This window comes from Armigeres subalbatus, chromosome 3 (genome assembly GCF_024139115.2).
Source record: "Armigeres subalbatus isolate Guangzhou_Male chromosome 3, GZ_Asu_2, whole genome shotgun sequence".
Lineage (NCBI taxonomy): Eukaryota > Metazoa > Arthropoda > Insecta > Diptera > Culicidae > Armigeres > Armigeres subalbatus.
In genome coordinates, this window is record NC_085141.1 from 336,306,924 (window position 1) to 336,333,496 (window position 26,573).

General features: G+C 42.1%; 2 protein-coding genes across 2 annotated transcripts; one reads left to right on the top strand and one right to left on the bottom strand.

Annotated features, from left to right (window-relative positions):
- The first annotated feature begins 928 nt into the window (after window positions 1-928).
- LOC134225768 (uncharacterized) lies at window positions 929-16,551 on the top strand. The gene is made up of 3 exons (XM_062706120.1): window positions 929-1,312; window positions 1,375-1,540; window positions 14,343-16,551. Exons 1-3 carry the CDS (start codon window positions 1,172-1,174, stop codon window positions 16,325-16,327), a joined length of 2,292 nt encoding a protein of 763 aa, XP_062562104.1. The 5' UTR covers window positions 929-1,171; the 3' UTR covers window positions 16,328-16,551.
- Window positions 16,552-19,138: 2,587 nt separating this feature from the next.
- On the bottom strand, window positions 19,139-19,771 carry LOC134221332 (DNA-directed RNA polymerases I, II, and III subunit RPABC5). Its single transcript, XM_062700530.1, has 3 exons — window positions 19,614-19,771; window positions 19,437-19,559; window positions 19,139-19,340 (listed from the first exon to the last, which is right to left on the bottom strand). The coding sequence occupies exons 2-3, from the start codon at window positions 19,529-19,531 to the stop codon at window positions 19,232-19,234; spliced, it is 204 nt and encodes a 67-aa protein (XP_062556514.1). The 5' UTR covers window positions 19,532-19,559; window positions 19,614-19,771; the 3' UTR covers window positions 19,139-19,231.
- Between the last annotated feature and the right edge of the window lie 6,802 nt (window positions 19,772-26,573).

Sequence of the window (26,573 nt, forward strand, 5' to 3'; positions counted from 1 at the left end):
CAGCTGACACAATAGGATAACCGGTCTTGATCACTCCTGAAATAAAGCAATTTAAGAGAGTTTTAGTTCCAATGGGAGTATATCCCTTTAGTCTTTTACGCTGCTACTAACTGATCGATTATTTTTGAAGAATATGTATTTTCATGGTTGGCCAAATTAAGCCAATTCAAGTGGACAAAACCGGTACACTTACTCTAGTTAGAAACGAGCACTGGTCTGGCAACATGCTGCCGTAGTCATACTTTTATCGTTTTTCATAAAGTATCAATTGTCAATACGTTGATAATCATCCAGGATGGATAAATCTTGACTTGGAGATGGGATGGTCCTACCAGAGACCAGCCTCATGTTCGAGCGTATTCACCGGCTTAGAGCTCGAATTCACTAGGTACCTTAAGGGGAAATAAAATTGGCAACCAGCAAACACGTGTTTTAAGTGAGCGTTCATGCTGCCGCTCGGTGTTCCACTACCACAGTTATAATGTTGTGGGAGATGGAAAGAGACAAATGACACACCGTCGATGCTTTGATCAGAAGCCTCTTTCCTTCGTCCAATTTTTCTTGCACCTTAATCCAACTCACTTGAATGAAACATGCCCATCTTTTGGCAAACCAATTGAGTTGGATGATCAACTCAGTGGATCAAGTCTTTTGCTAATTGGCAAATTTGATGTACTAAGTTCAGATTTGAACTTGATTCAAAACGATTAATATATTTGAAATAAAAAATGCAATAAAAAATTAAAATAGATATAGGTATTCAAAAATTAAATATTCAAATCGAGGAGCGCATAAATTCCACCATCACAAATCCCACTCTGGTGATTTATCATCATCGTCATCACTGACAGTCTTGACAGCGGAAAATGACATCGGTCCGGTGATCGGTTGACGCAAGAAACGTTACTCCTTTCATGGAGGACCCATTGTTGCGCTTTCCGTCTCGCGATATCTGTCAGTGGCTGTTTTTGCTTGGCCGCTGCCGTCATTCTTTGTACGCGTCGCAAGTTACCGTAAAAGAAAAGTATAGCTTCCTTGTACGAATCAACCGCAGATTGGTTCACTTTTTTTCCTCGACGTCCGGGTTAGTGTTCCGGCAAAATTCCCCCGCACTCTGTATGCACTGGGAAAGTGGTCCCCGTTGAACAGCGGACGCGAACGGTTCTGATTAATGATGGCCCCTGGGGCATTCGATGTGACGGAGTGTTGCAGGATTTGCTTGAAGAATGCCTCTAGCGGGGCGGCGGTACGGATCGATCTGCACCAGGAGAAGACGGTGGCGGAGATTGTCGAAGAGTTGTACGGCATCTACGTGAGTGGTGAAACGTCCAGGAATCGATTGCGTGATGGGTATCGGTTTTGTTTTGATTGCAGATCAAGGATTCCCACCGGGGTTCGAGCTTTATTTGCGTGCCCTGCTACCGGAATGTCGCCAATCTGAAGGCCAATCTCGATAGGCACAACACGAAATCAAGGCTCGTAAAGATAAACCAATCGCTGATGGAAGCGCAGGATGATGCCTTCCTGGAAGAATCCGATGGTAAGTTTATTGAACTTGATTTATTAGATGTTTGTGGGGGAAGGGTTGGGGTTTTGAATGGGTGTTCCAAAATGGAGGCTTAGCGAAGACTCGAATCGCTATTGTTTCGAACATTGGAACAATGTTCGAAATCTGTTGGCGACATCTGGTGGATCTTACTGATACTTATCAGCACAGTGGGATAGATGTAATAAATGCTGGGCATAATCAATTTTTAGTGATATTTACCAAGGCTTTTATAAACTATAGCCTATCTACAATATTTATTTGATGAGATTCAAAGTAATAATGATCGATAGGATATAAATCCTCGGATATATGTCGGCTTGGGGCGGTATTGCCAATTGTATTAGGAACAAGTTCAACTCCAGGATTAAGATTTGCCTAACCATTGCATTTCAAAAATGATCAAAACAGTTTCTACCTGAATCAGAGATGATTTCAAAAAACGCATATGATTTGCTTTAGGCAAATTTTGATATTGTCGTAGTGCCAGTGGACAAGAAATCAACATGGAACACGACATTTTCAAGCGAAACATCATTTGAACATAATCTTAAATAACCTTAGCAAACTTTTGATATAATTTTTGGACCGTGCTCGTCCTGCTCCGAGGGCGGGAACATTATCACCCAATGCCAAATGCACTTTAAGTGGAGCAGATGGTGGTAGTGTGTAAATGTCAAATACAAGCAAAATCGATGAAAGCGCCATCGGTGACCGATCGACCACCTACACACTAAGTTTTTGTTACTCGAGCTCGGCAAAATCGGGCACCGCTGTAGCTCAGTAAATTCCAGAACTGAACTTCGGCAGAAAATTTGGTTTATTACTGATTTTCGGCAAAATATTTACCGTATCTCGGCAAATGAAACGTCACTTTTACTGAGATCTCGGCAAAAATCGTGTTTGCTGAAACTCGGCGGTGCCCACCTCGGGAAAATAAACAAAAATGCTGAGATCTCGGCGAAAATTTTTAAGTGTGTACACAAAATTGAATCTACCGTTGAAAAGGTGAACGATGAAAAATGTGTTGAGTAAAACGTCTGTTTCTCTATGCCCATAATGTTGGGAGCGGGCCATTTGGCATAAAGTCATTTGGCATAAGTCCATTGGGCATAAAGGTCATTTGGCATAACGGACATTTAGCATAATTGTGATCAGCGTCAAAAGTGAGGGTTTTTTGGCATAATGGACATTTGGCATAATGTTTCGTTGCGTTCGCTAAATGGTGACTAAGAGGTGCGGGAAACACCCAGAAATAGTAAATATAACATCCGTCGATAATAATATTAAAAAGACATTATCATCTCGTGGAAAGAATGCATTTGCAATGCAATGCAAAAGTAGGCGCATGCCCGGATTAGAGCAATGGTGGATGTAATCCCTTCTTTAAAAGTAGGCGTGTGGCCGGATTATGGCAATGGAGGATGTGATCCCTTCTTTAAAAGTAGGTGCTTGCCCGGATTATGGCAATGGAGGATATGATCTCTTCTTTAAAAGTAGGCGCTTGTCCGGATTAAAGTCATGATGGATTTGATCTCTTCTTTAAAAGTAGGCGCATGCATGGATTGTAGCAATGGAGGATGTGATCCCTTCTTCAACAGTAGGCGCTTGCCCGGATTATGACAATGGTGGATGTGATTCCTTCTTTAAAAGAAGGCGCTTGAACGTAATGAGGCAATGGGGGATGTGATCCCTTTTTTAAAAGTAGGCGCATGCCCGGTTTAAGGCCATGGTGGATGCGATCCCTTTTTTAAAAGTAGGCGCTTGAATGGATTATGTCTATGGATGATGTGATCCCTTCTTTAAAAGTAGGCGCTTGTCTGGATTATGACAACGGTGGATGTGATTTCTTCTTAAAATAAGGCGCTTGCCCGGATTGAGGCAATGGTGGATGTGATCCCTTCTTTGAAAGTAGGCGCTTGCATTGATTATGGCAGGTGATGTGATCCCTTCTTTAAAAGTAGGCGCTTGCCCGGATTATGACAATGGTGGATGTGATTCCTTCTTTAAAAGAAGGCGCTTGCCCGGATTGAGGCAATGGTGGATGTGATCCTTTCTTTAAAAGTAGGCGCTTGCCCGGATTATGGCATGGTGTATGTAATTCCTTCTTCAAAAGAAGGCGCTTGCCCGGATTGAGGCAATGGTGGATGTGATCCCTTGTTTAAAAGTAGGCGCTTGCCCGGATTATGACAATGGTGGATGTGATTCCTTCTTTAAAAGAAGGCGCTTGCCCGGATTGAGGCAATGGTGGATGTAATCCTTTCTTTGAAAGTAGGCGCTTGCCCGGATTATGGCATGGTGTATGTAATTCCTTCTTCAAAAGAAGGCGCTTGCCCGCATTGAGGCAATGGTGGATGTGATCCCTTGTTTAAAAGTAGGCGCTTGCCCGGATTGAGGCAATGGAGGATGTGATCCCTTCTTTAAAAGTAGGCGCTTGCCCGGATTATGACAATATTGGATGTAATTCCTTCTTTCAAAGAAGGTGCTTGCCCGGATTGAGGCAATGGTGGATGTGATCTCTTCTTTAAAAATAGGCGCTTGAACGGATTATGGCAATGGAGGATTTGATTCGTTCTTTAAAAGTAGGTGCTTGCCCGGATTGAAGCAATGGTGGGTGTAATCCCTTCTTTAAAAGTAGGTGTGTGGCCCGAATTGTGGCAATGAAGGATGTGACTCCTTCTGTATAAGTATGTGCTTGCCGGGAATAAATCAATGGTAGATGAGATCTCTTCCCCGAGTAGCACAATTAAGATTGATTTGGTTGCAGTAACTCATATGTGACTTGATTGGTTTTAGTATCTCGTCTACGACAAGTGTATTGCTTGTGTTTTTAAAGCTAGGCGCTTGGCCGGATTAAGGCAATGGTGGATTTGATCCAGTCTTAAGGCACATGTTAGAATTGAAGCAATGGTGGATGCAATCCCTACTTTAAAAGTAGGCATGTGGCCGGAATATGTCAATGATGGATGTGATCCCTCCCTCGGAAGTAATTCTGCCGTTTTGTTATTTCGTTCTTCCGGAAAATGTCTTCCATCAGTCTAAATTTATCAGAAAACAGCCTCGACCTACTTTCTCTATGCTAAACAATACATGAAATATCCCCTTCGCTTTCACAGTTCGAAATTATGCCAAATGACCCACTCTTTTCATGCAGTTCAAAATTATGCCAAATGTTCGTTATGTCAAATTACCATTATGCCAAATGGCCTTTATGCCAAATGACCTTATGCCAAATGGCGTTATGCCCAATGACTTTATGCCAGACCCCTCCACAGGTGCTTTCTCGGTTATATATGCGCTCGTTGCCGCAATTTCAGTGGTAATACGATTCTGTCTTCTCTAACAAGGGTACCGTCAATCAACCCTAATTCTTTATCGAATGCTTGGTATCGGATGAGCTCCGTCGGCCAACTGTGTCCTAAGGGCTTCAATAACCCCGCTCAGCGTCGAATCATGCAATGTCTCGTTACGTATCTCTTCTAGAGTAATGGCTGCTGCCGATTGCACAGAGGAAGTGCTGTGTATTGTCATCAAATGGCGCATCTTCTTTAGTGCACAAGCGTGGAAATACATCTGATATGTTATTAGTTCTTCAATATGTTTTATTTGGAAGTCTAGAGGCTAGAGGCGTAAGGCCCAACCTTGCGCTCGGGAACAAGCTCGCTTACCGTCTCTGAACTTTCCCGCGAAGATGTATTCGAGCGTTTTATGGTCGGTGAAGATCGTGAAATGTCCGGCCTTTTGATGCGAAGCTAATGATCCTAGATCCTACAGGAGAGGCATCTACGAAAAGTTCTTTTGAATCCTTAAGATCGAAGAATCCTAGCTTGTGACCCAAATATTAAAATACCAGCCAGCGAATCACGTTTGTATGCTTAGTAAAACTCCTGGAAATATTTCCGGAAGAATTCACCCCCAGGAATGGGTGGTTTAGAAATTCTATGTGAGTTTCGAAAGGTGTTCAGTGGAAATTTCTCGAGAGTTCTCAAAGTAATTTATGAAGAGTTCGTGGAGGAATTCCTGGAAGAACTCCAGGGAGATTTTCAGGAGAAATTCCTAGAGAAAAAATTGGCGGACATTCTACGGGACTACTCGTAATCAAATCTAAATAATCCCCAGGTAGTTCCTGAAGTAGGTCACGGAGGAAATTTCGTAATAGCTCCTTTGGAATATGTGGGCTCCATAGGTATTTTCACATGGAATTTGGAGGATTTGTTTAGGATCTTCCGAAACCAATCTTGCAAGAATATCCGAAAGAATTATCTGAGATACGTCCGGACGAACTTCCTAAGGAGTTCCTGGAGAAAGAAATTTTTGAAGAAACTTCATGACGAATTCCTGGAAGAATTTTGGTTGAACTTTTGTAGGAATTCAGGGTAGAACTCTTGGAGGAGCTTCCAGAGGAACTTCAGGATGAATTCTTGGAAGATTTCCATGAGGAATTCTAGACTTCCGGACTTCCGGATGAGTTCCTAGAGGAACTTTTGGAGGAGTTCCTGGAAGGTTTTTCGGAAGAATTCCTGGAAGAACTTCCGAGGGAATTCTTGGAGGAACTTCTGAGGAGGAATTTCTGAAGGAGATTTCTGAGGAATTCCTTGAGGAATTTTTGGAGGTACTTCCGGAAGATTTTCTGAAGGAACTTCCGCAGGAATTTCTGAAGGAACTTCTTGATGAATTTCTGAAGGAACTTCTGGAGGAATTTCTGAAGGAACTTCTGGAGGAATTTCTGAAGGAACTTCCGGAGAAATTTTTGAAGGAACTTCCGGAGAAATTTTTGAAGGACCTTCCGGAAGAATTTTATAAGGAACTTCCGGAAGAATTTTCGAAGTAATTTCTGAAGGAACTTTCGAAGTAATTTCTGAAAGAAATATCAGGAGAATTTTTGGAGGAACTTTCGAAGGAATTCCTAGAGGAACCTGCGGAGGAGTTCCTGCAAGAACTTCTGGAAAAACTTCGGGAAAAATTCTGGAGGAATTTCCGGAAGAATTCCTGGAGGAATTTCCGGAAGAATTCCTGGAGGAACTTCCGGAGGAATTCCTATAGGAACTTCTGGAGGAGTTCCTGGAGGAACTTCCGTAGGAGATCCTAGAGGATATCCCGGAGGAGTCCTTGGAGGAACTTCCGAAGGAGTTCCTGCAGGAATTTCCAGAGGAGTTCAGGAACTTCCAAAAAAATCCAAGAGTTTCCGGAATTTCCTCCAGAAATTCCTCCGGAAGAATTCCTGGAGGAACTTCCTGAGAAATTCTTGAAGGAACTTCCCGAGGAACTTCCGGACGAACTCCTGGAGAAACTTCCTGATTAATTCGTAGAGGAATTCTCTGAGAAACTCATGGAGGAATTTCCTGAGGAACTCCTAAAGGAATTCTCTGAGGAACTTTTTGATGAATTCCTGGAGGAATTTCCAGATATATTTTTGGAAGAACTTCTGGATGGATTCCTGGAGGAAATTCCGGAAGAATTCCTGAAAGAATGTCCAGTGGAATTTGTTGATGAACTTTCGAACGATCTCGTAGAGGAACTGCCGAAGAAACTGGAGAATTTTTGACGTTTTAAATCAGTGCACGCCGCCGCCGATCACAAACGGCGTGACACCGCAACGCCGCCGACGCTGGCTGAAAATGATCTATCACGCCGCCGCCGGTGAATTTTCAATCAGCGCCGGTATCGCCCATTCCTACTCCTTCTGCCGACAATTTCTGCGGATATTGTAACGCAGTGTTCGCTGCGTGATCTTTCGATAGATACAGCTGACAACCGTGCTCCAATTTTACTGACAACGAGTTAGTGATAAAAATCAATGTTCGGACCTCTGAATATGTGCACAAGGATAACATCCGAGAAATGCCGCCCATCTAGCAGAACATGGTCTATCTGATTGCAAGTTTTGCCATTTGGGTGTCTCCAGGTGTGCTTTCGTGCAAAGTAGGGGCTACTGATGGCCATCCCTTTTTTTTCTTTTTTTTCTTGAGCAAGGGTAAACGGAAATCTGCAACCAGCCACCTGAGGAGGTAACTCAGGTAGTGTGGGGATGGGTATGTCATGTAACTCTTACCCGACACACTAAAACCAAAACCCTTTCGCCAGTCCGTACCCCCGGCCCGCAATTAAGCAATACATCAGGGGAGGACTATTGAGAACGCTCACGCCTATGCAAACGCACTTGACGTGCGTTAACCGCGCATAAACCGCAATGACCTCTATATTTACATACTGAGGTCCCCGCAGCCCACCCGCGACATGTTGGTTGTCGGGGTGAGCAAAGTGTTCACTGCATCACAGGTGCCCTTACTGCACTCGTTGGTTTTGTTCAAGACGCCACCACCGCTGCAGTTTCGACATAATCTGTTGAGATGCTGTATTCGACGCATTCCATATAGCTTCCACCCGGCACATCCTCTCGACGAGGTTGTCCGTGGTTGTATACATACCGCTAACAAGCAGCAAGGCATTGCGTTCTACCTCGAATCGCGGGCATGCGAACATCACATGCTTTGCCGACTCTACCTCACCTACACATTCAGGACACTCCGCAGAATCTGCGAAGCCAAACATGTGTAGGAATTTTTTAAAGCAACCATTTTCAGACAACACCTGTGTTAGGTGGAAGTTGACTTGACCATGCTTCCCATCAACCCAGTTGGACACATCCGGAATTAGTCTGTGGGTCCAACGACCTTTGACTGCGGTGTCCCATGCTTTTTGCCATTTGAGCAACGAGGCTGCTCTCTTGACACGTCGCACTTGCACCGATTCCCTTTCGTTGTAGCACTCTACATTTTCCTCTAGGAGTATGTCAATCGGCATCATCCCAGCTATAACGCACACTGCCTCATATGATATGGTGCGATATGCGCTTGCGACACGTAGGCACATCAGCCGGTGTACTCTGATCATTTTTTTTACATTGTACTCGGCTTTTAGTGCTACGGCCCATGCCGGGACGCCATAACGGATGATAGACAATGCTACGCCAGCTATCAGCCTACGCACTTGACTATGCACCGCCGATCTGGTAGACATCTTTCGTGATAAAGATTTTATCGCCAAAGAAACTTGCTGACATGCATAATCGACGTGGCTCGTAAAATTGAGTTTTTCGTCGATCATCACGCCTAGATACTTGAGAGACCTCACGGAGTTAACTGTGCAGGTCCCTACTCTTATCCTCACTTGCTGCAACCCATGGCATTTCTATGCACCACCATGACTTCCGTCTTGTGGTGTGCAAGGGACAACCGCCTCGAGTTGAGCCATTCTTCCACTCTGCCAATCGCGTTTGAAGCCTTCAGTCTGACTTCGTCGAGAGTGTCTCCTGTTACCTCCAGCATTACGTCATCCGCGAAGCCTTCAATCTTCACATCGGCCGGGATACTTAAGCGTAATACTCCAACGTACATAATATTCCACAGAACCGGTCCGAGGATCGATCCCTATGGAACACCCGCTGACACTTCGATCGACTTTTGACCAGCATCCGTGTCCGTGCCCCGCATAGCATTGTTAAACGCGTTTTTTACATCAAGTGTAATCAACGCGCAGTACCTAATACCTCTTCTGTTTAAGCCTTTCGCTATCTTGGCCGTATCCGTTACCGCTCGAATTGCTTCGATGGTAGAACGGCCCTTACGGAAACTATACTGGTTGCTGGATAAGCCACCAGCACACTCTGTATAAGTCGACAATCTATTCATGATGACCCTCTCTAGCAGCTTCCCAGCTGTGTCGAGTATGCAAATTGGTCTGTATGCCGAAGGGTCCCCCGGCTGTTTGCCAGGCTTCGGTAATAGCACCATTTTTTGCCGTTTCCATCGATCTGGGTAGTTTCCTTCGTCCATGTATCTCTGGAGGCAGCTCCTGAACATATCTGGATCGGCAAGAATGGCGTGTTTAAGGGCCAGGTTTGGAATACCATCCGCCTTATTGAGCTTAAGTTAACTAAATTTTCTTGCGGCTACGATAAGCTCTTCGTTAGTCACTAGCGGTATCATGTCGACTGACTCGTACGGAGTAGCGGGCCAGCTCGATGATTCATGCCTCGGAAACAACCCTTCGATTATTTTGGCCAACATATCCGGAGATTTCTCAGGTGGCGTGCTGTTAATCCTGCATGCATCTCCCTATGGGGTGTCATTCGCCATCCTGAACAGTTGTTCAAAGCAGGCTGGCTTGCTACATTTAATCTCGTAGTTCAGAGCTCTGCTCGCTGTCTAGAATACCCCACGTCTATCGAATCGCCCAGCGTCCGTTCTATCACGTCGCAACCTTCTTTTAGCTCTAAGACAGGTTCTACGAAGATCTGCGATCGTGTACACCACCAGTACACTGGTTGTCGATTGCCTGGGGGCTGGGTCTTCCCTGACATCGCTATATCACAGGCACGTGTTAGTACCTCCGTCAGTTCGTTACCGCTCAGTCCTATAGTCCGACTTTCTCAGCGCAGCGCCTCCTCCAACAGTTCTTGATTGAACTGTGAGGTGCGCCATCCGGGATCAGTTGCACCACCCCTTCTTGTCGTACTTTTCCGGGTATACTCGACCATAAAACGTACCTCCTGATGGTCGCTAGAAGTATGACCCTCGTGGACCATCCATCCTGGTTCTTCGGTCCATCCTGCGCTGCAGAAGGTGACGTCGATACATGAATCACCGCTCGGTCCTCTAAACGTTGGCACTTGACCTTCGTTCAGCAGAACTACGTTCAATACCGCTAGTGACTCTAGCAGGATATAACCTCTAGCGTTAGTGAACCGGGAACCCCAGTCCACTGCCCACGCATTGCAGTCACCTGCTACAACTACTGGTTTAAGGCCAGTTAGTTTCGCCGCAAGACTATGAACTACCCTAGTGTACTGCTGCTCTATACTCCATCTAGGAGGACAGTAGCAGCTACAAAAGTAAACTCCGTTTACCTTTGCTATGACAAAACCCTCATCGTCGGGAGAAGATATTATCTTCTGGATGGGATATCGCCCACAAGTCCAAATTCGCACCATACCGGACGTGTCCGCAATCCAACTGCCGTTCCCAGCAGGGATGCGGTATGGGTCGGACAGCAAGGAAACATCAGCTTTACACTCGATAACCGACTGTTGTAGCAGCAGTTGAGCCGCCTCGCAGTGGTTCAAGTTTAGCTGTGTTACTTGCATGTCTCGACCCTTCTAGAGGCCGGACAGGCCTGAGCACCGGTGAGATACCTGTTGTCTGCCCCCGGAGGACAGATCAGACATCTTGGTGCAGCCTGGCCATCCCTCTGGCAGCAGCAATATTTACTAGCCGTAGGCCGTTATTATTGGTAGCGGAGTAAAGGCTCTTGCTATCGATTATGGGACGGAAAGAGTCCTCTCGACGACCTGAGCGTTAGTGTATCGGATAACTATTTTCGATTCTATAACATTCCCCAGAAAACCATACCCCAGAAAACCATTCCCCAGAAAACCGTTCCCCAGAAAACCACTCCCCAGAATGTACCATTCCCCAGAAAACTATTTCCCAGAATGAAACATTCCCCCGAAAACCATTCCCCAGAATGCACCATATCCCAGAATTGTTTTCATACATTTAAAAAGATTCTTGCAATGAAGAAAAAAAATTTTGGTGACTAAAAAACTGGAATGAAAAGAATGGCTCGGGAAAAAAACTACAAAGAAGTACAGTTCAATCTGATATAATATACTTTTCCCATGATCTTGGTTCGCTTGATAACATGTACAATGCGCGCCGCAATACTTTCTGTTTCGACGGCATGTTAAGCAATGCTGGAGTAAAAGTGTGTGTCATATTTCTGTGAAAGCATTATTATTCTGATAGAAAAGTATTGAAGTCATTCCATTTTTTAGGTTGTCACCCGTTATAAGCCTAAACCAATGGACCTTATTATTCACGCCAATTTTCGAATTACATGAATGGTCGCTCTTAATTGGTATAAGCGAACTTTGCAAGAACAAATGTAGAATCTGCAATGAGATACTAAACGCGTGCTGTAAAAAGTAAGTTTGAGCAAATGTGTGCTTTTCTAGAAGCCTTAAATTTTTTTTTTTTTTTTTTTTTTGTCTTTATTTAGGAGACTTTCAGCCCGAGGCTGGCTCATCTCCAAACCTTAAATTATGATTTACCTTATTCCCGGAAAATGCCTACAGTAACCTTTATGTGGATTCTCCTATGCTGCCATCATACGTATATTTGTCCCATATTTGATTGGATTACTACTTGCATAAGACAGTTTTGCGTATAACGACAGTATTTGAAAATTAATTAAATTTTATCCAATAAACCTGTGGATTTTTATTATTGCGGGTAAATTCATATTTCAAAAGAAGGCATCATCCACTTGTTTGCTATACTCCGGGCAAACGCGTGATTTGAAAGAAGGCGTATTTCAGGAAAGTGTGTGAGTCAAAAGAATGTATCACTCATTTGCCCTTTTACGAGCAAATGCGTAGTTTAAAAGAAGGAATCATTCGTTAACATTATTTCGGGCAAATTCGTGCCTTTAGAGAAGGAATTATTTACTAATTTTTATATTCTGGTGCTTTATTTAGGACAAACGCGTGCGTAGCACACATAAATTATAGACTTATTTGCCTTATTCAGGGAAATGCGCGTTTTAAAAGAAGGAATCATCGACTTAATTGAATCATCGACGGGTAAATGATTGAGTCCCTATTTGTTTCCCCAATCAAGGCGTGCTTCAAAGAATTTTTTTTCTGTTCTGGGGTGAAGCCAGAATAGACGTGATCATATGCTATAGCTATGCTAAAGCCAGAATAGCCGTGACCATGCGGTGCGACGTGACGTGACAGTGCAGTTTAACAGTTCATTGATAATAATTGTTATTCCTTTGCGTGAATCGAGTCGCATCGCACGTCGCGTTTACTCTGGCGGCACCTTCCCGAGCAGCACCCATGTTTCAAATAGATCACTGCAACTTCTATACGACCAGATGCAGTTACAAATAAGTCGCAGCAACCAAATTTGCATCAATTATGCTGTTTGAGTTATGGTCATTATGCCAACAGGCACATTGTATTGGAAACTATCACCCTTATTCTTGTTTACGGACGAACGAATCGCTTTCGTTCGAACCGTTCCTCCATTTGATTTTGCTGGCGTAAACGAGAATGCACGCACTTCAACTTTCGTTCGAAAGCGCGTTCGTACGTAAACAAGAATATGGGTGTATAGTTTCTAACAATTGCCACAATGGCCCTTGCACATCCAACTCATCAAGACATTTTTTTTTATGTATGGTCTTGCGATGATATTTGTAAGAATACAAGAAAATGAAATCATGTGCATCTATATATTCTGTTTTCTGGGGAACGGTACATTCTGGGGAATGGTTTTCTGGGGAACGGTACATTCTGGGGATTGGTTTTCTGGGGAATGGTACGTTCTGGCGATTGGTTTTCTGGGGAATGGTACATTCTGGGGAATGAAATTCTGGGGTATGGTTTTCTGGGGAACGGTTTTCTGGGGAATAGTATAGAACCATATTTTCACGTCATGCTTTGGGCACTTTCCATTAAGACATTTATACAGCGCGTCCATCACGTCGCGTCGTCGGATTTATTGTTTGTCAGAAGGCTGTATTGAAGAATTTGCTTTATCTGCTTGTCCATCACTACAAAACCAACTCCATGTTCTGCTTTTTCGCCTCCGCTGTAATAGATGTTGTATTTGAATGCTGTTTTGGAATCCACGGCTCTGAATTCACGTTCTCTGAATATAGGCCACCGCATTTCTTGGATAGCGACCACATTTATTCCAATCTTCAGCAGTTCACGAGTAGGCTCACTCGTCCAAGTTTATTTAGGGTACTTACCTACCCGTACCGAGTTTCCAATCATAGTCCTTATTTCTTTGCCGGGTCGGTTGCCAAAACTAGATAGAGCTGATAGAGCGCTTATTCAACCAAAAATAGCCTTCTTTAGATAAACTAGCTTATTCAGCTTAAATTGTTTGTGGGGAGGCGCTATTTGAGCCACCCTCTTGTGGTGGACAGACGTTCGATACGTACTTGTTCACTCTGATGTCAGAAGTTCCCTAGTTCTCTAGTTCTAGAAGTTCTCTAGTTCCCAGGCTACACTACCAGCCAAGTACGCAACCCTGAGCTGGCGGTCGACCCGTGGAAGCGTGTGATACGAACTAGTGGGGATCAGGGCCGTATTGAACGCTCTTTCCTTGATGTCAATCCACAATTTGCAGCCCGCCTTAGTGATTCTCAAAAATCTGGTATCTACGCTTTCACATTCATTCCGTGCTATCACTTGTTTTTAAAGAATGTGTAATCTACTCTCAAATTATTTCGCGCAATCTTTTAAAGAAAAAACCACATACTTATTTTCCTTATTCGGACAAGAAATAATCCTCTTCTCTTTTGCTTTTCTTTTGGGCAAAAGCGTGCTATACTTAAAATAAGAAGCTTTTAACTCTCTCTGCTTTGGTCATTTCGCCAAATGGCCCATGTTTCTAACGATTAACATTAATGGAACTTGGACATCCATCTCATTAAGATAAATGATAAATATGTCACACAGTAAGTCATAGGCTTCCATGTGTCCAGTTGATATGTCCATATGCAGGATCTAGTGATGATGTCTCATAAGAAAACATGAAAGTTAAATCTATTTTCTAAGCAACGGTATATTATAGGGAATGGCGTACTTGAGGATGGATCAATATCAAACAAGAGAGTTCTGTAACTCGTGCTATATTAGATAGAGTGGTGAACATGCACACATGATTTTCTTTATACACCCATTGATTAGTTTCTTAAAAAAAATTCTTATTTATTCCAGACGACGATATCTATTGCGATTCAAAGCCGGGATACCGTCGACCAGCTTCCTCTCCGGTAGACATGCTACTCAATTTGAAAGACTGCATGCAGAGCAAACGGTTCCGAGAAGCGCTAACCGACCGCTACGAGCTAGGTCATCTGCTGCTGTCGGGGCCAATCTGTCAGAAGGGTGCCGACAGTTTGGACCAGTGGCATCCTGTTCAACTGTACTGCCACAAGTGTCGCTGCAAATTTGACTGTCGAGCCACGTTTGACGAGCACATCATCTCATGTAAGTTTAAGTGCATATTCTGTTCGCGAACCTACACGCACGAGGAAACGTTACAGCTTCATTCGTGCCCTAAGAGGGATAACTATAAGAAGTCGAAGAAACGCAGGGCGAAAGTTCATCGTTTCAATAATTCGATTAAGTTGAACGCCGTTGTTACGCCGTCTCCTGCGAAGGAGCAGCCACCCGCCAATGCAGCTGCATGCGTTGAGGAGAAGGACAAGGAAGAACAAACAAATGTGATCACAATTCCAGAACTATTGCCTCCTCCTGTGAAAGCCCCAACCATTGAGGGAGAAGCTAATCTAGACGCTGAATTGACAAATCTTTTAGAAAGATGGTACGGGCAAGGAGAAGAGATTGAGGAACTAAGCCATCTTAGTGTGGGAACTATTGATGCGCCTCTCGAAAATGGTGTTTTTACAAACTCTGAACTCTACAGTCGTATTATTGACTCTAATTATCAAAATAATGCGAGTGCGCCAAAGCCGGCTATTTCCGTTCGACCCATGAGTCAGTTGATTGAAACACCAGTGGAACAGAGCCTACCTTCCAATGTTCCGGATTTAGCGCCTATCTCCAATATAAATACCCAGATACCACTTCCGATGGACGTAATAGAGATCGATGATGATGATGATGGACACGCCGCATTACCGGTGGGACCTTCAACAAGCGTTCCGGTAACTGATAAACCGGAGCAGACTTTGAGTGAAAAGGATATCCTTAACATTGTTAAACATTTCCGAGGTATTGACGAGAATGAATCATATCTCGTAAAAGCTAAAATAAATGGAGCGCAGAAGCTGATTTGCATCAGCAAACGGAAAAACGAAGGAGGTACGCAAGGTTCTGTTGTGACGTCTGTTGGGCAAAACAGTAACTCAGCTCTTCAATCAGGCAATAGAAATCCTCAACAAATTATAATATCGCCTGCAGTTAAGCAACCCTCAAACGTACATAATGCCAACACGATAGTGCAGCCTGCCGCCCCAAAACCTTCTTTGACTGTTAAAAACCTATCAGTAATCAATGGGTCCTCAACGGTCTCTGTTACGGATAGTTCTGCGGGTCCGCAGCTGAAAATTGCACACGTACAATCTTTAGTTGCGGATCCGAGTACATCGCAAAATACAACTGCGACACACCCACAAAGGCTCCTAAACGGGGTTACTCAGTCGATCACAACGGTTGCTACCAAACCCAACCTAGCAGTTCGGAAAATGCCGACCGCGACGTTCACCGTCAAAGCTGGTCAGCCAAAAACTAGCGCTGCAAATAAGCCAGCTCCGCAAAGGATAATCGTAGGTAGCAGCTCACTGAAATTCGCCAATGCCGCTGGTGGGGCAGCTACTCGTTATGTACCCATTGCCCCGAAACAGGCAGGAGTAAGCCCACCCCGACTCATCGTACAGAGGAAGCAGGTTCAAACCATCATCCAGTCGTCGACGGTAACGCGCACTAAGGTAGCTGGGAACGTGGAGTCCACTATAACAAGCAGCAGCAGCACAACTACCGATATTAACAATTCCATGCTGAGATCACAGCTGCTTCAGCAACCGCCGAAGACGTATCCAAGCGTTAGCGGTGTCGCGCAGAATGGGAATCGAAACATCGCTTGCAAATCGACTACCCTAGGTGGAGCGTTAGCTGGCCTGACCGGCCCGAACAAACAGTTCAAGCTGAATAACACAACTATCAAACGAATGAATTAATCTCGCGCGAGCCAACAACCAACTGAATAAGATTCACAGGTATTTTAGTGGTTAAATACTAAGCAACATTCTACATTTATGTATTGTAGAATTGCACCTTATTTGCTGAAATGGTTAGAACTTTGAGCACGTCGTCCTTTCGACAGAAACATTCGGAAAATGGTGTGCAATTGTATAATAGGTCTACGAATTGGAAAATATTATCGCACTAGCGTTTAAGTGTATATTTTCAAAGCAAGTTTACTAACATATCACAATCCTTAAAAAAATCATATCACAATCCTTAAAAAAAATGTTTACTTTGTCAGTATCTGAAAAACACCATTCAGCGACAAATTATGCGCGAGGGTAAACGTAAATCTCGCTTATCTTTTTAAAAGACCTAAGAAACCATTTAAGGAAATTCGAGCTAAGTCATTAGTCCTACACAGCTCCTCAAAGCAGGCTCTCTTACTCAAAGTTTAAAGCTTTGCTCGCTGTCTTGAACACCTGCAGTCTTTCTATCCTGTATAAAACTTATATAACGGATTCAAAAAATCTGATTGCACCATTGAAGCGAATTATATTACGAAATGGTTTGGTAAAGATTGAGAAAAGGTTGTGAAACATGCTGTAAAGTAGTTATACAGGCACGTCAAAAACAGCTTATAGATTCGCCAGATTTGTTGATCATATGTACAGCACACATAATCAGCCATTTTCCTAACCTTATCCCTACGTTTGACAGTATCGTATCTATTCTCTCTGGTGGCACTAACTTCTTTATGATCGGAATTCTATCCGTACTGAGCTTAGGTCTAGGAGTCTAGGTCTAGGAGCAGCGGTCATGCGTCTTCGGAGTTCCGCAGTCTGGCTCACTGCCATCTCCTTCTCCTCAGTAAGTCTACTTACTAGCCTCCAGCGGGGACCTCCATTCCTGCTTTAGGAACATCCATAAATCACATAACGCTTAGAATTGGAAGGAGGGGTTGCCTAAAGTGGGGCAATCCATAAAAAAATTCAGATGTTTCATACAAACAGTGTGACAGGGGGGAGGAAGGTGGGTTAGTTGGAAATGGTCAATTTTTGCGTTACGTAATTAATGGATTTTCACTTTGCCTTTACAACTATGTTGCAGAGGGTCATCACAGACACTCTCACAGACACTGTAAATAAATACCACACGAGTGTATTTCGCACAGAATTTGGCCTAAAAAAATTATAGAAATATTTGTAAAGCTGCATAAATTGGTACCTAGGATGTTGAAAAACAGTTGAAAAATGCAGTGTTTGGTCACATTACCTGGAGGGCACATACCTTGTTAGAATGACAGGTGGGAAGTCTTCGAAGCCCTTCGAGGGTCTTCTTTCTCGCCATAACCACACGACGCATGTCATCCATACACCAATCGAGAGCCTTTCGTTGTCAACGAGTACAATGGCAACGACGGCATCGAGGAGGACCACCTGTCTTAGATGAGCGTTTCGTACATGATACATTTGGTGCGGCCTTCCTCAGCCGTGCGGTAAGATATGCGGCTACAAAGCAAGACCATGCTGAAGGGTGGGTTCGATTCCCGATCCGGTCTAGGGAATTTTCTCGACTTCCCTGGGCATAAAAGTATTATCGTGTTTAGATGGTGTTAGCCTCATGATATACGAATGCAAAAATAGTAAGTTGGCTTAGAAACTTCGGAATTAATAACTTAGTGCTTAGAGAACACTGCGAGAGAAGCTGCGAAACGGTAATGTCCTAGTTGGGGATGTAATACCCATAAGAAGAAGAAGAAGATAGTTGGTGCGGCTGAAAATCTTTTTGCTTGCAGTTTCTTCTGGAACCCATAGCTGCGTATCTTACGACTAACAACCGTCAGCAAGGATTCAAGGTAAGGGGTCGTACCAGTGGCGTAGCCAGAAAATTAGTCTGGAGGGGGTTTTCTGAAAAAAAGTTTTCGAGAAAAAAAATTTCTTCCAAAAATGTTGTCTTTGGGGGGGGGGGGGGGGGGTTATACCCAAAACCACCCCCGTGGCTACGCACTGGGTCGTACACTAATTACGTAAGGAACCACGTCCATATACCACGTGGACAGGTTTTGATCAGTTATTGATATCCCCCGTGAATAATTGCTCATATAAATTATGAAAAAAATGTATGAACCGTGGAAATTCGCCATACCCTCCTTCCCCCTAAATTGTCCACGTGGTATACGGATAGCCCCTAAGCATATTTTCCGGGTTTTCGAACCCCCCTCCCCCCATGTCGGATTTTTTTCCCATACAAATGATTTTCTTTTTATATGGAGCGTAACAAGAAATTAACAGACCTCCCCTACCAAGAAAAATGCTTACGTAATTAGTGTACGACCCCTAACACATTTCTGACCACCTCGAACTAAATACCCACCCTTTGATGATTTAGTTGTCTTGATTTGTTGAATTATTCTCACCTTCCTGACATGAATGGAACCTTTTGGTGTAGTCAGATATAGAAAAAAATGCGTGAAAAGTAAAACGGAGAAGAATTCCTGTTTAATTTGACCACTAAAAATCCATAGTTCTGTCAGTACCTATTCGATTGATAATGTAAACTACTGCCATCTATGAAAACTTGTCGTAAGATATTCGAACATGTGTGTCTTATCTAATTTAAAACGTAACCTCCCAAAAATAGAGGTATAATAAATAAAGGTAATTGTAGTTTATTACCTCTATTCTCCCAAAGCAAAAGTAAATAATCATTAGGGTTACTATTCCGATCATCCTATAAAATTTTAATTATTAAATTATCCTATAAAATTCTAATCTACGAATTTGTTTGTGATAAAAAATCAATTTATTGCTTAAAATACTCGTTTATTCATTTATTTGTTTCACTATACATCCAAACCTTCAAAATCTTGATCATACAACCACAAAACTAAAACATTACTTCTCCAGTGGGGCGTAATTCAGCAGTTTCTCAATAAGATCGACATGGCCCAACAGCATACGGCGGCAGCAATACCGCTTCAGTCCGAGAGCATCCAAAGCATCACTAGAAAGGAAATAGTTTCGGAAAGTTGAATTAGCGCATAGGTATAATATCTCAGGGTATAATTGGTGAACGGACTCAGGGACATCAATTACTCACCCTTCCGTATATTCGGCTTGTAGGAGTCCCAAATAGGATTCCCACTTGTTACCGATAACTTTGCCGCATGTGAAACACCTCACGGGGATAATCATGTTGAGGAACCGAATTGGATGCTGATGCCTGTAGAGTTTGTTTTCAATTGCTAATAGGTTCAGTTATCATCAATTTACATACCTATTTTATTATCCAATATGAAGGAAAATAACTTTTCACAGGGAAATTCTAAAACCCGCGTTCAAGCTGTTCAATAAAACGATGTGGATACTCGGGATACTCTCGATCAAAACAATTTTTGACATATCAGCAGTTGTCGAAAACTCGAAATGACTTCGAAAAGTTGAGCAACATTGAGCAACCCCACTGAAAAAAAGCTAAAAGGCAGGGTTGCCGATTTCCATATGCACTGGTCAAGAGAAAATGAAATTTCACACTTTGCGACACACAATTACCATGAGAAATTTTTTTTTTTTTTGTGTGTCTTTATTAAAGAGACTTTCAGCCCGAGGCTGGCTCGTCTCCGATACCATGAGAAATGAAAATGCCCAGAAATGGGTGTTTTTTCACCCATCTTCGAGATAACTGGACTAACCCATAAGGTGGGTAGAGTGGCTTTACCCACAAATGGGAAGAAGGTTTGTACGTCAAAATGTATGTGTAGTTTTCACCTGGGTGCTGCGGATAGAGCCGCTTTTTTGCTCTCAAGCAAGTAGAGGGATATTTTGAAATCAATCCCATAAGCAAAATTATTTTGCAGTTACTTGGCTGTCAAACATTTCCCGCTCTTCGAATTTATCTTTCCATGCTGCGTGAGGGCGCACAAATGCGCTAGACTCTACATGACTTTATGATGGTTTATATATATTCCTGATCCAATCAGCTGATGAATCTCGTGACATTTAGTAACGAGTGGTTTTTAATTGCATTCCTACTAATTTCCCACTCGAAATATTATGTGAAAATATTTGTTACAAAGAATACAAAACTCAAACTAAGTTAATTTTAATTTTTTGTTTTTCAAATTATACCAATACTTCTCGATAAAGGATCTGAAACGAACATAACCACAATCTTCAATGTTTGGCTCCGGCACAATAGAAAAGTTTGGCTTCAGTTTGACAACCAAATCGATTCTATTCGCACCACCCAGGTTTTCACTCACCTTCCTAAAGCTAAAATTTCTTCAAATGGGTGAAAATCACCCATCTGCAGCAAAATATTTTCAGCGCTGATGAATTTGTTATGTTAAATAAATATTATTAAGATATTAAACGGAAGTACATGCAATACATTATTTATTGATTATTCCTCATGTAAATATATACAAATTACAGAAGCTTAAGATTAAGGTTTTTCCAGATTTGTAGTTGTATCAGCCATCAGTGCATTAATCCTCTGGGTCCTCTTATATGTATCCAAATTTCACCACTGTCTTCAAATGCAATGTAATCGTGAGATTATCGTGTTATTGACCCATCCGTTATAGATCCATGACGAAGCAAGCTAAAAATCACAAAAAAGGTTTACTTAGGCTGTGAACCATTCCACCGATTCGTTTAACTTTTAGTTAAAATTTGACAGTTCGATGGTTATTTCACCGTGGTTAAAAATAACCCTGCTCCGGAGCATGGTTAGATTTGACAGTTCAATAGTTAAACTTTGTTCACGAGAAAATTGACGCCAAATCCATTTCGTTCCGAATAACTAACAATCTGTCAAAACTCAAATGGGTCGGCTTCGGAGTAAATTTTTAACCACGATGGGAAAATAACCATCGTAGTGTCAAATTTTAACTAAAAGTTAAACGAATCGGTGGAATGGTTCACAGCCTTAAATATCAGAGTCTAGTGGAAGCCGATTTACACTGCTCTCATTTTCTTATAAATTGAACAGTTTTAAAAACCCTGAAATACTTACGTTCAATGTCTTGACTGCATTATTATCATTACTCATTACTTAATTGACGTGATTATTTCTGGACTTTGTCTCTTATTTGGTCGTTGAAATAAATTAAAACAATTTACAGTAAGTTTTCTAAGGATTCCATTCTAAAATCTCGCGAAAAACTGCAAACAGATTTTTCATCCATAAAAGGATAAAAAACCACCACACCTTGGATTACACTCAGAATTGAGAATAAACGAAGACTGTTTAAATTTTAATCATTCTAGTGATTTGTTACATTTAAACATAGCCTTGTATAAAAAGTATACTATCAAACATTAAAATTTATACTAAGGCAGATTTTTGCTTGAATATTTAATATTGTATTACTATATTGCTTGCCAGGGAGACATGTTTTCTATACTGAAACACGTGAAACAATCAAGAACGTTTTTTCGATGTAAAGATTTGTGGCGCACTTATGGCGAATCATTCATATTTTTAACGTAAGTAATTCTGTAGAAAACTATATTGACAGAGAACATTAAACATGTAAAAAAAATATTTTATAGGTATTTACCTAAAGGCAAAAATCTGTTCGCACGATCCGCCATAAAAAAATGGCAGAAAGACATCGAAATTTGTGCCTTGAACCGATCGTTTTTTATGTGACTGCAGTGACCACGAATATAGATCCATCGTGACCAAAACGTACACTGACAAAAATCCAATCATATCCATTATGTGTGGCACACATAAATTTTGACTATAGCATTTACCACATAACGGCTATGTGAATTCGCATAGCATATATGTGGAAACACACATAACCATTATTACCTAATAACCTTTATGTGGATTCTCCTATAGCGGGTGGTTATTAACGCACACATAAAATTTATTTGGAAATTTCTTTAGATTTTTGCCATTAAAAATGTGTGGATTTTTATTAGTGTAGGAATGCCAAAGTAAAAAAAAACAGCACCCGGGTACCTCAAGAGTCAGAACTCAGAAGCCATCAAGTGGCGGAACATGTTTAACGGACGAAAGCGGAACCCATGTTAATCGGACAGAGATAAAATATAGAGGCAAACCGTGGCCATACCAGATCGGGACTTGGGGAAAAATGTCAACGATAACGCGCTGTACTGGATGGAGATGGATCGCGGTCATATGGACCTGGTATTCGACAAGATTGATAAGCATCGGTATCTGTGGGACACTTGTTATATCTGGCGCCATTCACCGAGGTGTTGGAACGGTGTCGTCAGTGAGTCGGTGTCGTCGATGCCGTGCAATAAGAATGGCGATGGAGGACGAAACTCTGACCGAGTAAAATGAGGAAAATAACAGTTCATGGACGATGTTATTTTCGTGCACGTATGTATAGGATTGTTTGCTGCTGTTGGCGTGAATACCGTCGTTGCGATACGGGCTCAGCATGGACGGTCATCATCATTCCGCCGGAAAATCAGACATGCCACTGGTTGACTTGACAGAATTCGAAGACCAGGATCTCGCGGATTTTATGTGCCGAATTAGTCCTCCGAGCGTAAACCTATCATCGAATTTGCCTTTGCACTTCCGTCATAGAATGACTCAGTTAATTTCTGCTATTAAATAAATCAATGAAACATAATTAGTAAGACCTAAATCGACCTAAATGTTATGAAAGAAATTAAAAATTTATTGTGTTTATTGTTTCTGACAGAACAAAAACAAAACTAAAATCATTAAAACGGCTTTATACTATTGCCAAATACTGGGAAGTTATACTATGCGTTAATAAGTTGAAGTTATACTATCTCCGTTTTGTCCAAATTTAAACTAATGCGGGGTCAACCAGGCGAATAGCCAGTTAGCATGAATTTTAACCTATTTAGTATACATTTATTTCTGAGTGTACATGAAACTGTTTGAAAGTGGGCACTTTTCACCCAAATTCGAAATTTTGAAATCACCCATCTTTTTGACAGCTTCATATAGATCTCGAAGGTGGGTAATTTTAAATCATGTCATGGGTGTTCTCAAATCTCCGTGTCTGCGTTAGTGCCCAAACACAATGTGAACGACAATGCGGCACAACGGTAAAGAGCCCCGCACATAGGATACGTTTGCGTTGCGTTTGACACATTTTCCATGGGAAAACTGTCAAACGCAACGCAAACGTATGCTATGTGCGGGGCTTTTAACGGCAAATTTCCAACACATGTAAGTGCCCAAACACAATGTGAACGGCAATGCGGCAGAACGGTAACGGCAAATTTCCAACACATGGAACTATATGGTGCAGCCCACAATGACGGCGCTGCGGCAAAAGTGACATTGTACTAAATCTCAGGAATTTAGAACTTGGCGGAACAGCAAAGCGGTAAACGTCAAACGTCCCAATCAAGATCAACGAATGAGAATGCCTGAGGTACTTTTTAAGATGATTTGTAAACAAATATATTTTTGCCTCAAAATCTGCTCACGAATGTATATATTTTCGAAGAAACAGCAATTCATGATGCCCTCCTTTTATTATACTAATAAAAGTGAAAATAATGACAACAATGTTACAAAAATAAACTGTTTGTGGCTATTTTGAACTGTCAGTATCGCCTTTGAACCGTTCACATTGTGGGGTTGGTTAGCGGCAAAGCGGCAACGGCAGAACGGCAACGGCAGTTTTAGAACAATTCCACTCTGCCGCAGTTCCGTTCTGCCGCATTGCCGTTCACATTGTGTTCGGGCACTAACAATATGGTGCAGCCCACAATGACGGAGCTGCGGCAAAAGCGACATTGTACTAAATCTCAGAAATTTGGAACTTGGCGGCGCGGAACAGCAAATCGGTAAACGTCAAACGTCCCAATCAAGATCAACGAATGAGAATGCCTGAGGTACTTTTTAAGATGATTTGTAAACAAATATATTTTTGCCTTAAAATCTGCTCACGAATGTATATATTTTCGAAGAAACAGCAAGTCATGATGCCCTCCTTTTATTATACTAATAAAAGTGAAAATAATGACAATAATGTTACAAAAATAAACTGTTGGTGGCTATTTTGAACTGTCAGTATCGCCTTTGAACCGTTCACATTGTGGGTTGGTTAGCGGCAAAGCGGCAACGGCAGAACGGCAACGGCAGTTTTAGAACAATTCCGCTCTGCCGCAGTTCCGTTCTGCCGCATTGCCGTTCACATTGTGTTCGGGCACTTAAGCCCCAAACGCAATGCAACGGAACGGCGACGGAAACGGCAAATTTGACAGAAAATATATGGGCTAACTGTCAAATTTTCCGTTTCCGTCACCGTTCCGTTGTATTGCGTTTAGGGCTTTATATTCAAATAACTTCATAACATCTGATGAAGGGTGTGTTATGTAGTTTATGTTTGCATACATAAAAATTATAATGATATGGAAATGCTAATATCATCTTCCAAACTTGGACGTACATGTTCATGATAGAATTAGAGGCGAAAGTATAGAATTGATAGTTCCGTTAGGATACGGCAGGCATGAAGAATGTTTTTATAGAAGTCGATTTGAAAGCGAGCGGAGGGCCAAATTTCCCTTTTTGTGGCACAGACCTGTTGGTCCATATATAGGGCAATATTTGTGATGGCACATATCACACGACCAGGCTTGTAAAATGTCATCTGCATGTCATTTGACTAATTTGTTCATAACTTTCTTTAGAAGCCAAATTTATTGCATAATTTTAGATGTGCTCATAACGCTTGAGTAGGGCTATATTTTTGTCCAAGGGTACATTGCTCTAAATATAATATCTTAGGCTGGAGAGTGAAAACTCTCCAAAATGTCACGTGTCATTTGACATAATGTCATTTGAATGACATTTTGCCTCCCACGCCCCAGATTACATATTTACAGCAATGTCTTGTTAGACAAAGTTGTAGGCACATTTAAGCGCTATAAGTTCGTCATACATCATGAATTGATAGCTATCTTCTGGAAAAAGTTCTGGGAAAATTATACAAACGAATGCAAATGACATTTTACAACACTGCACACGACCTTCCTTCTGCCAAGCTCCCGTATGAAGGGGGAAGGAAGAATATCAGTGTGGAAGCTGATATATCTCCACTGGCAAAAGGAAGGTGGTTTGACTTGCTCATATGCCATCGCGTGCGGAAGGATTTGCTATCGACGAGTACTGTCTCCAAATTTCTAATATGGCATCAGCATAATGAATCGTATATGGGTTAAGTAAATAAATTATACGATTGCATTTTTATTAGTCTATACAAGTATTAAATTCGCGAAGTCGAAGCAAATTCTGCTCTTCCCTCTTATGGGAAACCCCATTGCTATCTGTCAGAGTTTGAGTGAAACATGGCCGCCATCTTCTCCTCTCTGTTCCTCTACTGTAAAAAGCCATAAAGAATTGTCATTGTTTGTGTGAAGAATTTTGCTTCGACTTCGCGAATTGAAATTAATAAATCTATAAAATAAAAATGAAATGGTCTGTGTTCGTATCCGCATAATTTTTTTTTTGTTCTTTATTAAAGTGTTTTTTTAATTTTAAAATTAAGTTCAACACTTCGTATCCGCATAACTCGAAAACGGTTCGAAGGATTTTCTTCATTCCTTCAGCAGATATGTTCTGTAATGTTTCCGACGGGTAACTGGATACCAGCTTTTCGCGTACGGTAATGGCGGCTTCTGTGGATTTCAGTGTTTCCGTCCCTGTACTTCTTTGACATCTGGCTTGGGTTTGACAGCTTGATGAACATCTCCCCTCATCATGGAACAAGAGGAAAACGGAATGTCAAACCCAAGCCAGCTGTCAAAGAAGTACAGGGACGGATACACTTTGAAACCCATAGAAGCCGCCATCACCGTGCGCGAAAAGCTGGATATGATATTTCTTCCTACGAAAATCACGACTTAAGTTGAGTAAATCGTGAAAAACTGAAATTAAGATTTGTATAGGATTTTCGCTTGGCCAGTTCAGAACGCATATTTTCGCCTACTATGCAGGACAACGTCTGCCGGGTCGACTAGTATTTAATATTAATATTAATACAGTAGCCGTTCGATAGCTACAAAATGTTTACTTTTCAGTTAACGAATGCCGTTCGATAACTGCAACGCATTCTGGACGTCAAACGGTTGTCAATCGACGCAGGACCAGATTTAGCCAGAAGGAGGCCCCCGGGGCCGACAGATTGTGGGGGCCCCAAAATTTACAAAAAAGGTTGTTTTTGGTACATAAGATTTGTGGGGGGCGCCCCCCCCCCCC